Raw genomic sequence first — 12,230 nt, forward strand, 5'->3', positions numbered from 1 at the left:
GGCGTTTTTCGTTGCGACGGAATCTTCTCACGAAATTCCTCCCATGCGAAAATATTTTGTTGACACCGACCTACATAAAGTGAAACGATCACCACGATAAAATAAGGGAAATCAAAGCTCGTAAGGAAAGATATAGGTGTTCGTTCTTTCCGCGCGCTGTACGAGATTGGAATAATAGAGAATTGTGAAGGTGGTTCGATGACCCCTCTGCCAGACACTTAATTGTGATTTGCAGAGTATCCATGTAGATGTAGACACGATTAGTGGGTCTTGAGCAAAACAGTTTGACGACCATTGGATTAGGAGGAAGTCTACGGGCAACAAGTTGCATAATTTGTTTCACTAGCCTCCACACGGCGGATTCTATCCCCGGCCACGAGTGAGCTTCGCGCGATGCTGCGGAATCTCCTATAGACGACAGATGAGAAGGAGCGTTTCTAGGAGTGGTAGTACGGTACTTCGTATTCATCTTGTCGTTCTGGTTTCAAAATCCAGTCATTTGGTTGTATCACAATGACAATTATTGGATACCTTCGTGGCGTTGAGCTTTATTCTGTGTGTGTAGCGCATGAAAGCATCAAACGAGGCGGACTAGCGATACTCACGTGGGGTAATGGTCGATCTTCTCGCAGAAGGTGGCGCCCGGCTTGGCGCAGGACGGCGTCTTGCCGGGAGGCGCGGGCAGGAAGGGGTAGCTGCGGCAGCCGCCGTAGTGGTCGCACTGGGGGCTCGACGCCAGCGGGGTCGCCGCCAGCAGCACGCCCAAGACCTGCAACCGAGCCCGCCACTGCACTACCTCGACACACCCTTTGCTTATGGAACAATTTTAATATACTGCAGAAGAAAAATGCGACACTCTTAAGGACAAGGACAAGGTAATTTTATTCACAAGTGAGATGCCATTGTAGGACTGTACTGTACTGTACAGTAACGGCGTGTTACAGTAAAGGGTGCCAAAGAGTGGTATCAGTACACAGTTATCGCCCTCTAGCTGCAACACAGAGGTGTAGTCTTGCATGCAAACGATCGTAAATGTGCCGAATGGTATCCTGCAATAGATTGGCTCATGCGTCTTGCGCCTTTTGTTGCGGTTCGGCACTGGTTCTTACAGACCCCGAGAACGAGCAAGTTCTTGCTTAATCATGTTCCAACGTGTTCAATTGGCGACAGATCGGGTGATCTGCATCACGTAGAGCAAGTTGCGTCACAACAGCCATATATGGGTGTGCATTGTCCTGCTGAAAAAGTACATCAGCTTCCTGTCGAAGAAATGGCAGTAGCTTGGGGATAACACCATAAGCACTGGTTACTTTACTGTAGGGAAGCAACAAATGCAACCGCGAGCTGTAACTAACGGTTCCCCACACCATGAGGTCTGGTGTGGGACTTATGGGTTGTTGGCGAATGCACTCTGGAACAGACAGCTCATCAGGTCTACGCCATATACGTGTGCGTCCATCACTCGTTAACAGACAGAAGTACTCTCATCACTAAAGACGATAGAGCACAATTCCACTCTCCAGTCAAATCTTTCACGTCATCAGATTTGCCATCCTTGGTGGTATGGTGGTGTCGCTGGTAATCCGACCAGAGATACAGTTGATCTTAAGCCTGCTGCAAGCACAAAGTTCCCAAAGTTCGCTGATGACACAACAGGCGCAACGGGTGGTTGGGTTTCGTCCATGGATGATGTTCGGTCGGCCACCGACTCTCGCACAGTGCGTCAGTCTTGAAGTGCGTCGGTATTACGCGGAGGTCCAGAGCCTGATTTGCAGGTGTGAGATTGTTCTACAGACCCCTGTCGATGCAGCGGCACGCTACCAGTACTCTGTGCTAAACATGTGCAGCAATCCGCAGATACATCCATCCAGCTCCCGGAGGCCCACAATGCGAGCCTTATCAAATGGCTGAAGCTGTTCAACAGGAGTACGTACTTATTGGTGGGCCATGGTTGTACCCTCGGATGAATGCCGCAAACACTGTTCATCTTTAAACTCGGTACAGTTACTGCCTATAGACTCAAAACAGAGGGTGCAGACTGGCTTCCTAAGCGCCTTCTGATCGCCGAAGACCGTCGCAAGTGAATCACTAACATAACAACCCTTCAGTATGCACATGTTATACCCTGGTGCCACTGAACACAGTACTTGAGAGTGTTATTTTTTTCCCGGCAGTTTATATCATTTCCTTGCCGCAATGTGCGCCAGCCCAGTCCGCTATTATACTGACCACGACCAGTTTTCATTTGCAGGGTGAGGTTGTTTTATTTGGGCTGGTCTTTCCCAGAATTCTCCTAAATGGGTAATACTCTCATTTATCGTTCAGTAGTTTCTCGAGTTTGGCTTGTGGGTTCCAACATCACTGGTAGAGAAACTTACGAAAGTCCTCCCAGAAGGGAGCAAGATACGAGAGCTCTATTAACGAGAGCAGGAAATGGTGAACGGAAATGCCTACGTGATGCTCCTAATTCTGACTGATTGTAAAGCTTCATAGTTAAATAACTTCGTGGAGCGGTTTGGAAGAGATCGGGGATCAGTCGGCAGTCCTCGTGGAGCGCTCAAGTAGTGTGCGCCCTGGGGTGAAAGTGGAGTTCCCATGGTGTATTTCAGAAGTGAAGGTGATCCTTCGTTGATCAGGAGGACGAGATTACTGTTTAACGTCCCGTAGACATTGAGGTCATTAGATACAGAACACAACCTCGGATTAGGGAAAGATGAAAAGGGAAATCGGCCGTACCCTTTTAAAGGAACCATCCAGGCATTTGCCTGCAGCGGTTTAGGAAAATCACAGAAAACCTAAATCTGGATGGACTGACTCCGGTTTGAACCGTTGTCCACCCAAATTCGAGTCCAGTGTGCTAAACACTCTGCTGTCTCGCTCGGTCGTCCGTAATCAGTTGAGTTATGTCTTCCAGTGCAGAAAGCTGAGAGGGCGTTTCCCGCATGTGGGTGTGGACTGCTCAACTGTTTTACCATTTTGGCGAGTGCTGCTTTTTTGGTGAGTGTGCAGACGCTCAATAAGCGTCAAATGAAAGGCGAAACTCCAGCTTTCGATGACTACCAATCGTCGTCATAGTCGTGACTAAACCAAATTGCCAGCGTCGGGACAGCGTTTCCAGAATCCGCGGAGAGTGCTAGCTATTCGAATATCTAGGAAACAAAGTAGTCGCAAGGCTGCACCACATTCACCGTCACATTTTAAAGACCTTAAAATCTGAAACTTTGTGGTACATTAAAACCGTGTGCCGGACCGCGAATCGAACCCGCCTTTACCTTTAGCGGCCAAGCGCTCTACCGAGTGAGCTACCCAAGCATTACCCACGACTCGTCCTCACAGTGGTGCTTTCCCCAGTATCTCATATTCTAACATCCAAACTTCTCAGAAGTTCTCCTGTTCCCAGGCATTAGCTAAACCATATCTCTGCGATTTTCTTTCTTCCACGAGTCCTTCTTCTGGAAATTGGGAAGCTAGGAGATGAGATATTGGCGAAAGTAAAACTGTGAGTGTAGGGCGTGAGTAGTGCTTGTGGAGCTCAATCAGTAGAGCACTTGCCCGAAAAAGGTACAGATTCTCGGTTCGACTCCCGGTCCGGCACACAGCTTTAATCTGCCAGGAAATTTCGTAACCGCACCATCCGCTGCGGAGCGAAAAACCCAATTAGGAAACTTTATTTATTAATGACCTTTTTATTCTGGAATGATCCCCATCGTTTCTTGTTTTTAATTGTTGGATGTAACCAAATTCTCTTATGACTTACTTTGGAGTATCAACGAGTGATGTGGTTTTCCTAAACGTTTTAAGATAAATGCTGCAAAGATTCCTGTCAACAAGCGCCAAGCGATTTCTTTTGCCATCCTTACCCACCCTAGTTAATTCTACGTCCTTAAGGTCCCCGATGATGACAAGATGTTACCTCTCAACATATCTACTTTGCAACATGAATCTTAAGTTTTTCGCAGAATGACTGGAACAAAATGCCTTCTAATAGTGATCACGCTTTGCAGACTATGGGAAAAAGCTACTCTCTGAAAATGTATGCTAAAGCTGTGGTATAAAGTCCAGATTAAATCGAAAAGTACAGCTACAGTACGTAGCAGTGGACAACACTGAAACCAGGGCGTTTTGTAAGCCTGATGATACGTCTTCCACCGCATGCGTTAAATAATGTACCTGAAAAGTTTTCCTTCGGGCATTGTCCGAAGAGACCGAATTTGTTGCGAGTATGAAACCCGTCACTGTGGTTTAGCACTCTCAGCTGCAAATGCTTGCGCTGACTACAAGTTGCGGTTTGCGGTTAACCCACCAGTAAGCTACACGGGATGAGGTCTTTGTAGTCTGATCACTTCGCTGTTCTCAACAAGAGAAAGAGAAAACCGAATAGTTCCAACGATTATTAACGCATAATTGAGATTTCACAGCAGTCTGCTCAAACTGCTGCGCGGAAACCAGCGGCGCTGCAAGCCGGTTTTGTATACAGGTTATTTAGAAAAAAAGTATCCGAAGTTCTTGCATAAGAAAGTGCTGGTCAAAGCAGTTGTAAATTTTACTTCAGTCTAGAGCTGCGCAATGGAGCAGAGTGTTATGGTAGTAGAAATATATGGGGAAAGTAAATTTCTGGAGGGCGACATCACTAACACCGTCCGACCAATCATACAGAAATCATGGTGTCGCAGTTATTTTCATTTTGCTTTATTAATGACTCTTTTTACTCTGAAATATGTTAAATTGACTGATATAACGGTAAACATGTATGCTGTTGGTAAATTTTGGAATTGTTATACATCTATGATAGGACCTTTTGGTCTGTTAATCAGTTGAAAGAATAAGACGGAAGCAGGCGTCAGGAAATGTCAAGCGATGCCATTAGGATTTCGAGTGCTCTTTGTCGTAAAGTTATATGTGTGATGGTGACGGCGTCTTGAAGGAATGGCGTTCATTTTCCAGCAAGGTAGAACAAAAAGTGAAAGGAGCGTGTGTGAAAAAGTGCTAGGGTCTTATCGAATTTTTGTATCCGCGGCGGAGACAGAAAAGGTCGCAGTTCCGGCTTCTGTTAGCGGCTTGCAGGAATAATTCCGTCACGTGTATTTGAAAATGCCTGTTATATTATTAGCAGCTGGCCCAAGCAATGATTTTCGGTTTACAACGATTCTGTTGCAGATGCAGTATTGCCTTTTCGGAAACATAACAAACACACCTTAATTTGATGAATGAAAATCAAGCAAAGTGCGCGAAATGAAAGGTGGGTTGCGGAACTAATGATCAGAATGAAAAAAATGAATGCAAATGTACAATTCTTCTAAGAATTAGTTTTCGCGACGGAATTTTTATTTTGTGTGTTACTGGACGATCAGTGTATAAGTCATTTACAAGTATGTTGTACGTTGCTTCTGGTAGGTCTCTGACTGCAGAATAAGAGCACACTTTAGAAGCTCAAGAAGCTTCCGAAGTTGAAGACGAAATTATCGGAAAAGCTATTAGTTCTACGGATTCATCTTTTGCGGGGAGTTCTTTGTCTAACATTCCTTTACTGCAATTGCGCCCCCACCTAAAACATGTTTTTTTGTTTGTATTTACTTGTTTCTAATTGTTTGCATGCGTGCAAGACTGCGTATGTTTGTTTGCGTTTTCTTGAGCCAATGTACTGATAACTTCTTTTTTTTCCGTGGCGTACTCCATCAGGCATACGGTAGGCAGCACAGAGGAATGTGCCTTCCATCCCCAAGAAGTCGAGAGCTCGCAAGAAAAATGTGTTTGGGGGATGTGACTGTGAAGGTGGAACCAGTGTGTAGGTGGGCAAAGGAGCAGAAGTGTAAACTGTAGACATTTACCACAAGGAACTTTCACTTACTTTGCGTTTTGTTTTTCATAATTGTGTGAACAGTGTAGCGGTAAGACTCCATTAACAACAATGACAAATATTAAAATCGCTATAAAATGCCATTTTTTTGTGTGAGCTTCCCAACTGCGTGTTACTGAGGACGTTGAGATCCAGAAATGTGAGAAAACAAGTACCTGTGACTACAAAATTCGTGACTGACGTAGCGCAAAACCTACAAGTAACTTCTTCCACCACCTGTTGGACAGTTTAAGGATGTTTTAGGAGCATTATCTGTGGGCGTGAACAAAAATACGACTGCGTAATGGTGGCCAACTTCAGGTCTTTATTCGCGACTGACAAAAATGGCCTCGATTAAACCCGCCCATCGTCCGATTGCAAACTGTATAGCGCGATGCTGGGATCCGTGAAGAACTGAAACTATGCTGACAGTTTTACATCTACCAGAACTTGGCCTACATTCCAAACTTCAAGAACCTCTCTTGGGGACCAAGGTCTCTGAGAACGAAGGGTATTACGGAAAAATTTCTTATCTATAGCCTTTGCAGACGAATCTTTCTCTCTGAAGCGGAGTGTGCACTGTTTTATACTTTCTCGCCAAACCTGGACTCTAATTGGGAACTTCGTCTTTCACGTGGGTGAACACTGAATTGTACCGAAGACGTAGCAAGATAGGCCCCCGCAAAGAGCGTAGGTACAGAGGGGGAGCAATAAACTTAGGGGGAGCAATAAACTTAGAGAGAGAGAGAAAAAAGACTGTAAGAACTAACTAGCAGTACGTGAATTCTTCTACCTCCTGCCTCCGAGAAGAAGCCATTCCCTTGGCCCACGATTATAAAAACACGCTGCTGTCGCCGTCTCATTGCTCCACTCTTATTTCGTCCAAGCATTCTGTTTCTGGCTAGGGTTGCTACCTCAAATTTGTTCTAATTTTGAGTGCGTTCGAAGGCGATCCATGCAGGCTGAGGAAGGGGGAGGGAGGGCGGCTTATAGATCCTGAACAGTTGATCAGATGGTGTACAGAACATGCTACGGACAGATCAGTGTGGAGGATTATGCAACTGTCCGGACTTTTTATTTGTCTGGATAAATCTGATTGGCAGCAGATTTTAATAAACTTTATTTAAAATCTACTAAATGGACACTTACACCTAGGTACTTTTGTTCGTTTTGTATTAAAGGAACGGTAGCAAACACGGTTAAACGCCCTCCAATAAACGTCATATTTTCTACACTTCATAATTGAGAGCAATAAGAAGGCACTGACAATCGACATGAACGTCTCTATAACGCGCTTTCACAAATCCTTGTTACTTTCCTAGGTAATTTACATCGTAGCTGTTGATCCGTACGAGGCTCACGCGTGCTGATCTTTAAGGCTGTCTTATCGTCGACCGACTGTATGTGGCCAGAAAATAATACGATTTTAGCAGAATGTCTGGGGTTTTCGAAGTCTGTGTCCGGCTTCGGCAACTTAAGTGATGTCAGGCATACGTTTGACTGAAGGTTTTTTTCTGATTTATAGCAAGTGAGGACTGGAGCAGGTCGCCACGTTTGAGGAAGCAAGTGAAAACGATAGCGAGGATACGTGACTTCCTCCAGCCAGTACTTTTGCTGCTCCCAAGATTTGGTTTGTAGGATCTCCCGTGTAAATAAAAAAGGAATTCAAAAATTAATGTTCTCTGAATAATTGATAAATTACGGGAATTATTAGCCGTTGTACGTACAGATACCATTTTCATCTTACAATAATTTGAACCCTCATGTAAACAAATGAATGCTCTGCCATTGTTCATTTCCTGCATTGCTCAAGCATCTGGTGTTGCAAGATCATAGGTCCTTTTTTAAAAATTTCTCTTGTGCTTGGAATTCTGGCATATACTAAAGCACCGAAAGCCTTAAGTTTAATTTGTTGATCACTGTGCTAAATGTTTAAGCCATGTCGTTCTTGTATCAAATCCCACTGGATGGTCGGCTTCGCTGAGCCTGCCAGTCGTGTCCGTATGAACGTGTCGTTCGTACGCCAGTATCTGATCGCATAACAAAATTGAAGAAAGATTGTTTTTAGGGTTTCGGTGATGGGGGAGGCACATTTGACAGTTCTTCGAGATGCGTAGGATCACTTCCATACGGCTCTGCTCCGAAGCATGTTCTGTATACTTTCGGATGAAAAGCACATGGACACCCCTGTGTGATGCGGAATGGATAGTTGGACCCGGCCAGTATAAAACAAGTCGGTAAACATTCTGTTGTCAGTAAAGGAACAGTAACAGCAGAATGGCGAATCAGGAAAGCTCAGTGACATCGAACGTGGACTAATCACCGGATGTCACCGGAGTAACAAATCCATCAGGGACTTCTTCAGCCTTTCTAAAGCGGGCCAAGTCGACTGCTGACGATGTGATTATGAAGTGGGAATGCGAAGGAGGAACAATAGGTAAACCAAGGATAGGTAGACCACATGTGCCGACGGACAGGGAATGTAGACCATTCTGGAGGGTGGCTGCAAAAAATCGCGTGAAATCAGAGGAAGGAGCCAGTCCTGAGTTCCAACGTGCTATCTGCAGTCGCGAAAGTGTTATTACTATTCCTAGGTAGTTAAAAAGAAAGGGGTCCAGTGGTCGAGCAGCTCCTTGTAAGCCACACGTTTCTGTAGTCGGTGCTAAGCGATGCTTGAAGTAGTGTAAAGAGCCGACGCCACTAGGCAGTGAAAGACAGCAGTGGTTTGGGTTCATGCATGAAACATGCTATAGCTTGTGGTAAGCCGATGCAAGGCAATGGGAGAGGCGGAGGTCTCGACACGCTACCTGCCATTATGTGTGGTGCCAAGAGTGAAGTATGGAGGAGGTGGCGGTACGGTATGCGAATGTTGTTCGTGGCTAGGGAATGGTCCCCTTGCTGCGCTTAAGAAAACGATAAATTCAGAAGGATATGGTCACATTTTACAGTACTGTATAGAGGAGAGGAACATTTCGGAGACGATGATTGTATCAGAATGACATTGGACCTATCATAAAGCAGCATGTTTGAGGCAATGCTTTGTGGACAGTAACAATTTTGAAATGGACTGGTCTACTCGGAGTCCCAACCCTAACCAAATGGGACTTGAGACGAGTTGAAGCATTAACTTGGCTCCAGAACCCAGCTTGCAACATCAGTACCTCCTCCGGTATTGATCTTGAGGAGCAATGGGCTGCAGTCTTCCACAGACATTCAGACACATCATTGTAAGCATCCCAAGCAGAGTACAAGCCGTCAGGAAGGCAAAGTGTGTCCGAATACTTTTGGTCAGGCAGTGTATGTGTTATACTAGTAAACGGTTTCTGGTTGTTGGCGAGAAAATGCACTTGATAAATGAAAACGCTCTCAGGGCAGTCGAAGTGAGCAGCGCGCCTGGGATGCGCTTTCACCGGAAGCGGCGGGTAGAGGCATGCACTCCGCCACGCGCCGGCTGACAAAGACAAGACTGCCGCGGGCTGAACTACCGGCGGTCTGTCAGCAGCATACCTGCGCGAGTCCGAGAGCTGCGATAAGGACATGGCGCTCCCAGCGAGGCCGGGCGCGTGCTGTACCCTTCACTCTTATACCGCACGGCGTAAATGGACCGGCAAGCCGAAGGAGACAAAATGCCAGATCCGTCCGGAATGCAGGCCGGACAACAGCCTGCCCGCTGCACTGATCGCCTCACACTGTTCGTCACAGACTTTAGGCTTTCCTCCTCTGACGTACTGAACGGGTAGATTTCTACGTCTACATGTACACTGATCAGCCAGAACATTATGACCACCTACCTAATAGGCGCTACGTCCACTTTTGGCACGGATGAAAGCAGCGACACGTAGTGGCATGGAAGCAATGAGATCATGGTAGGTCGCTGGAAGGAATTGTCTCCACGTCTGCACACACAAGTCACCTAATTCCCGTAAATTGGGGGAGAGGGCGATGAGCTCTGACGCCACTTTCAATAGTATTCTATTGGGTTCAGATTTGGGAGGTGGGGGCAACATATCAATTGGAACTCGCCACTGTGTTCCTCGAACCACACCATCACACTCCTGGCCTTGTGACATGGCGCATTATCTTGTTGAAAAATGCCTCAGCCGTCTGGAAACATGATAGTCATGAAGGGTTGTACGTGGTCTGCAACCAGTGTATGATACTTCTTGGCCGTTGTGATGCCTTTTAAGAGATCCCACTTGATCCATGGATGGCCACGTGAATGTTCTCCAGAGCATCATGGAGCCGCCGTCAGCTTGTTTCCGTCTCACCGTACATGTGACAAGGATCTGTTACCCTGGAAAACGACGGATTCGCTCCTTCCCACTGGCATGATGAAGAGCGTATCGGGATTAATCAGACCATGCAACGCTCGATCACTGCGCCAACGTCCAGTGCCGATGGTCACATGCCCATTTCAGTCATAGTTGCCGATGTCGTGGTGTTAACATTGACACATTCATGGGTCGACGGCTGTGGAGGTCTACGTTCGGAGTGTGCGGTGCACGGTATGTTCAGACACACTTGTACTCTGGTCAGCATTAACGTCTGATGTTATTTCCGCCACAGTTCGCCGCTTGTCCTGTTTCGCCAGTTCGCCCGGCCTGCGACGTCCGACGTCTGTAATGGGGGGCGGCCGCCCTACCCCCACGTCCCCCACGTCTGGGCGTGGTTTCACCACCTGTTAAAGACACTCACCAAGCACTCCTCGAACACCCGACAAGTCGTGCAGTTTCCAAACGCTCCTCGTGCCGAGCCTCCGGCCCATCAGAATCTGCCCTCGGTCAAATTCAGATAGATCGCGCGCCTTCCCCATTTTAAACACGGACATCGCACTCACTGATGCTACATGTACCGTGCGTGTGTCTGAGTAGCAGTAATTTCTCACCAGGTGACCTTGATGTCACCTGGACGAGTTTATATCGATAGTAGGTCGGAGGTCATAATGTTCTGGCAAATAAAATAAAAATTTTCTCCGTTTAATAACAGCCATTATGAAAAATTTCTCTCATTTACGTGTCTCCCAAAGAACTAATGAACCTGTCAGTACCACACGCCCGCTTAGACTCATGACGAACTTAAAATGGCGGACAAAAAATGGCTCTGAGCACTATGGGACTTAACTTCTAAGGTCATCAGTCCCCTAGAACTTAGAACTACTTAAACCTAACTAACTTAAAGACATCACACACATCCATGCCCGAGGCAGGATTAGCACCTGCTACCGTAGCGGTCACGCGGTTCCAGACTGTAGCGCCTAGAACCGCTCGGCCACCTCGGCCGGCCAAAATCGCGGACATAAACCGCTCATTGAAATCCGACATGTGTAAAATATGCGTCATAATTAGAATTGACATTCTTCCATATCACATCATATTTATTGGCTTCGCCGATTGAAAACCGCTGACACTTTTCAACCTAACCTAGATCCCAGACTTAACTACCGATCAGATTGTCATCCACCACAATCTAAATTAAAAAAAAAATATTGATAAACTAATAACATCAGTGGTCAGTGGTATGCCTCATTATGCGTGTATGACATCACATGAAACAGCATCATTACTAAACAGTAGAAAGCCCACGCCCATTATCGGAAGATTCAACGTACTCTCTATCAGTTTACCCTATTGCCTGTCCCAGTGTAGGGATAGAGACAGTTTAGAACATTGAAACCTAATTTCCTGCGTTAGAAAGATGCTGGGTTGAGGAAGACAAAATTCCGTTGATATGATAGGTATCTGGAGATTGTTCGCAGTAATGGTCGTGGGTCATTGCTCTCACAGGTAACATCCTAGGCTTTGTAGGTGCAAACAGATATAGCTATTTAATATAGGTAGCTGATTTCTACAGTGACAGAATTTGCTGTGATTTCCTTTGAAGAAAGTGATAGTGGAGCAGCTCACAGAGTTTCCCTGTTGACCATCACGACTATTGAAAGTATGACCTGGGCAATTCAAGACATCGGGTAAATCTTACCAGAATCATAAGTTTATGTACAGAAGTACGGAAGAAGGCATGTGCTCATGACTAAATTGTACATGTGCTTGTCATAATGTAAGACATTCTTTCATACGTACCGAATATTGCGGGAGCAACGATTTACTGGCCTACATTTGATCCATGTCTGAAAATTGTTCCATAGGTTTCCAGTCAGCTCACTTCATCGATCAGAACCTTGCGTGATGCAATTGTACAACGGAGCAAAGGTGCTAGAAACCCCAAATTTGAGAGTCTCCCGGAACTTTCCCCTGAGAACATTAGCGACTTGCATGTCGCTGTTTTGCTAAACGTATATCCCGCTAAATAAATAAAGAAGTAAAGGGGAACGTAAAATTCTTTCTCACATTTCTCCCGACCAACCAGTAATCCGCCTGAAATGTCGGTGGAGTAAAAG

The 12,230-nt window shown here is 45.9% G+C and overlaps 1 protein-coding gene across 2 annotated transcripts in view; it reads right to left on the reverse strand.

Moving 5' to 3' along the window:
- LOC124544877 (protein spaetzle 5) overlaps positions 1-12,230 on the reverse strand; it is a 321,525-nt gene that overhangs the window by 116,210 nt on the left and 193,085 nt on the right. For both annotated transcript variants that reach the window (XM_047123601.1, XM_047123600.1), the window contains exon 2: positions 606-769. In XM_047123601.1, coding sequence (XP_046979557.1) covers positions 606-769 — 164 coding nt within the window. The remainder of the gene's footprint in view (positions 1-605; positions 770-12,230) is intronic.

The sequence above is a fragment of the Schistocerca americana genome, chromosome 8 (genome assembly GCF_021461395.2).
Source record: "Schistocerca americana isolate TAMUIC-IGC-003095 chromosome 8, iqSchAmer2.1, whole genome shotgun sequence".
In the NCBI taxonomy this organism is placed as follows: Eukaryota; Metazoa; Arthropoda; class Insecta; order Orthoptera; family Acrididae; genus Schistocerca; species Schistocerca americana.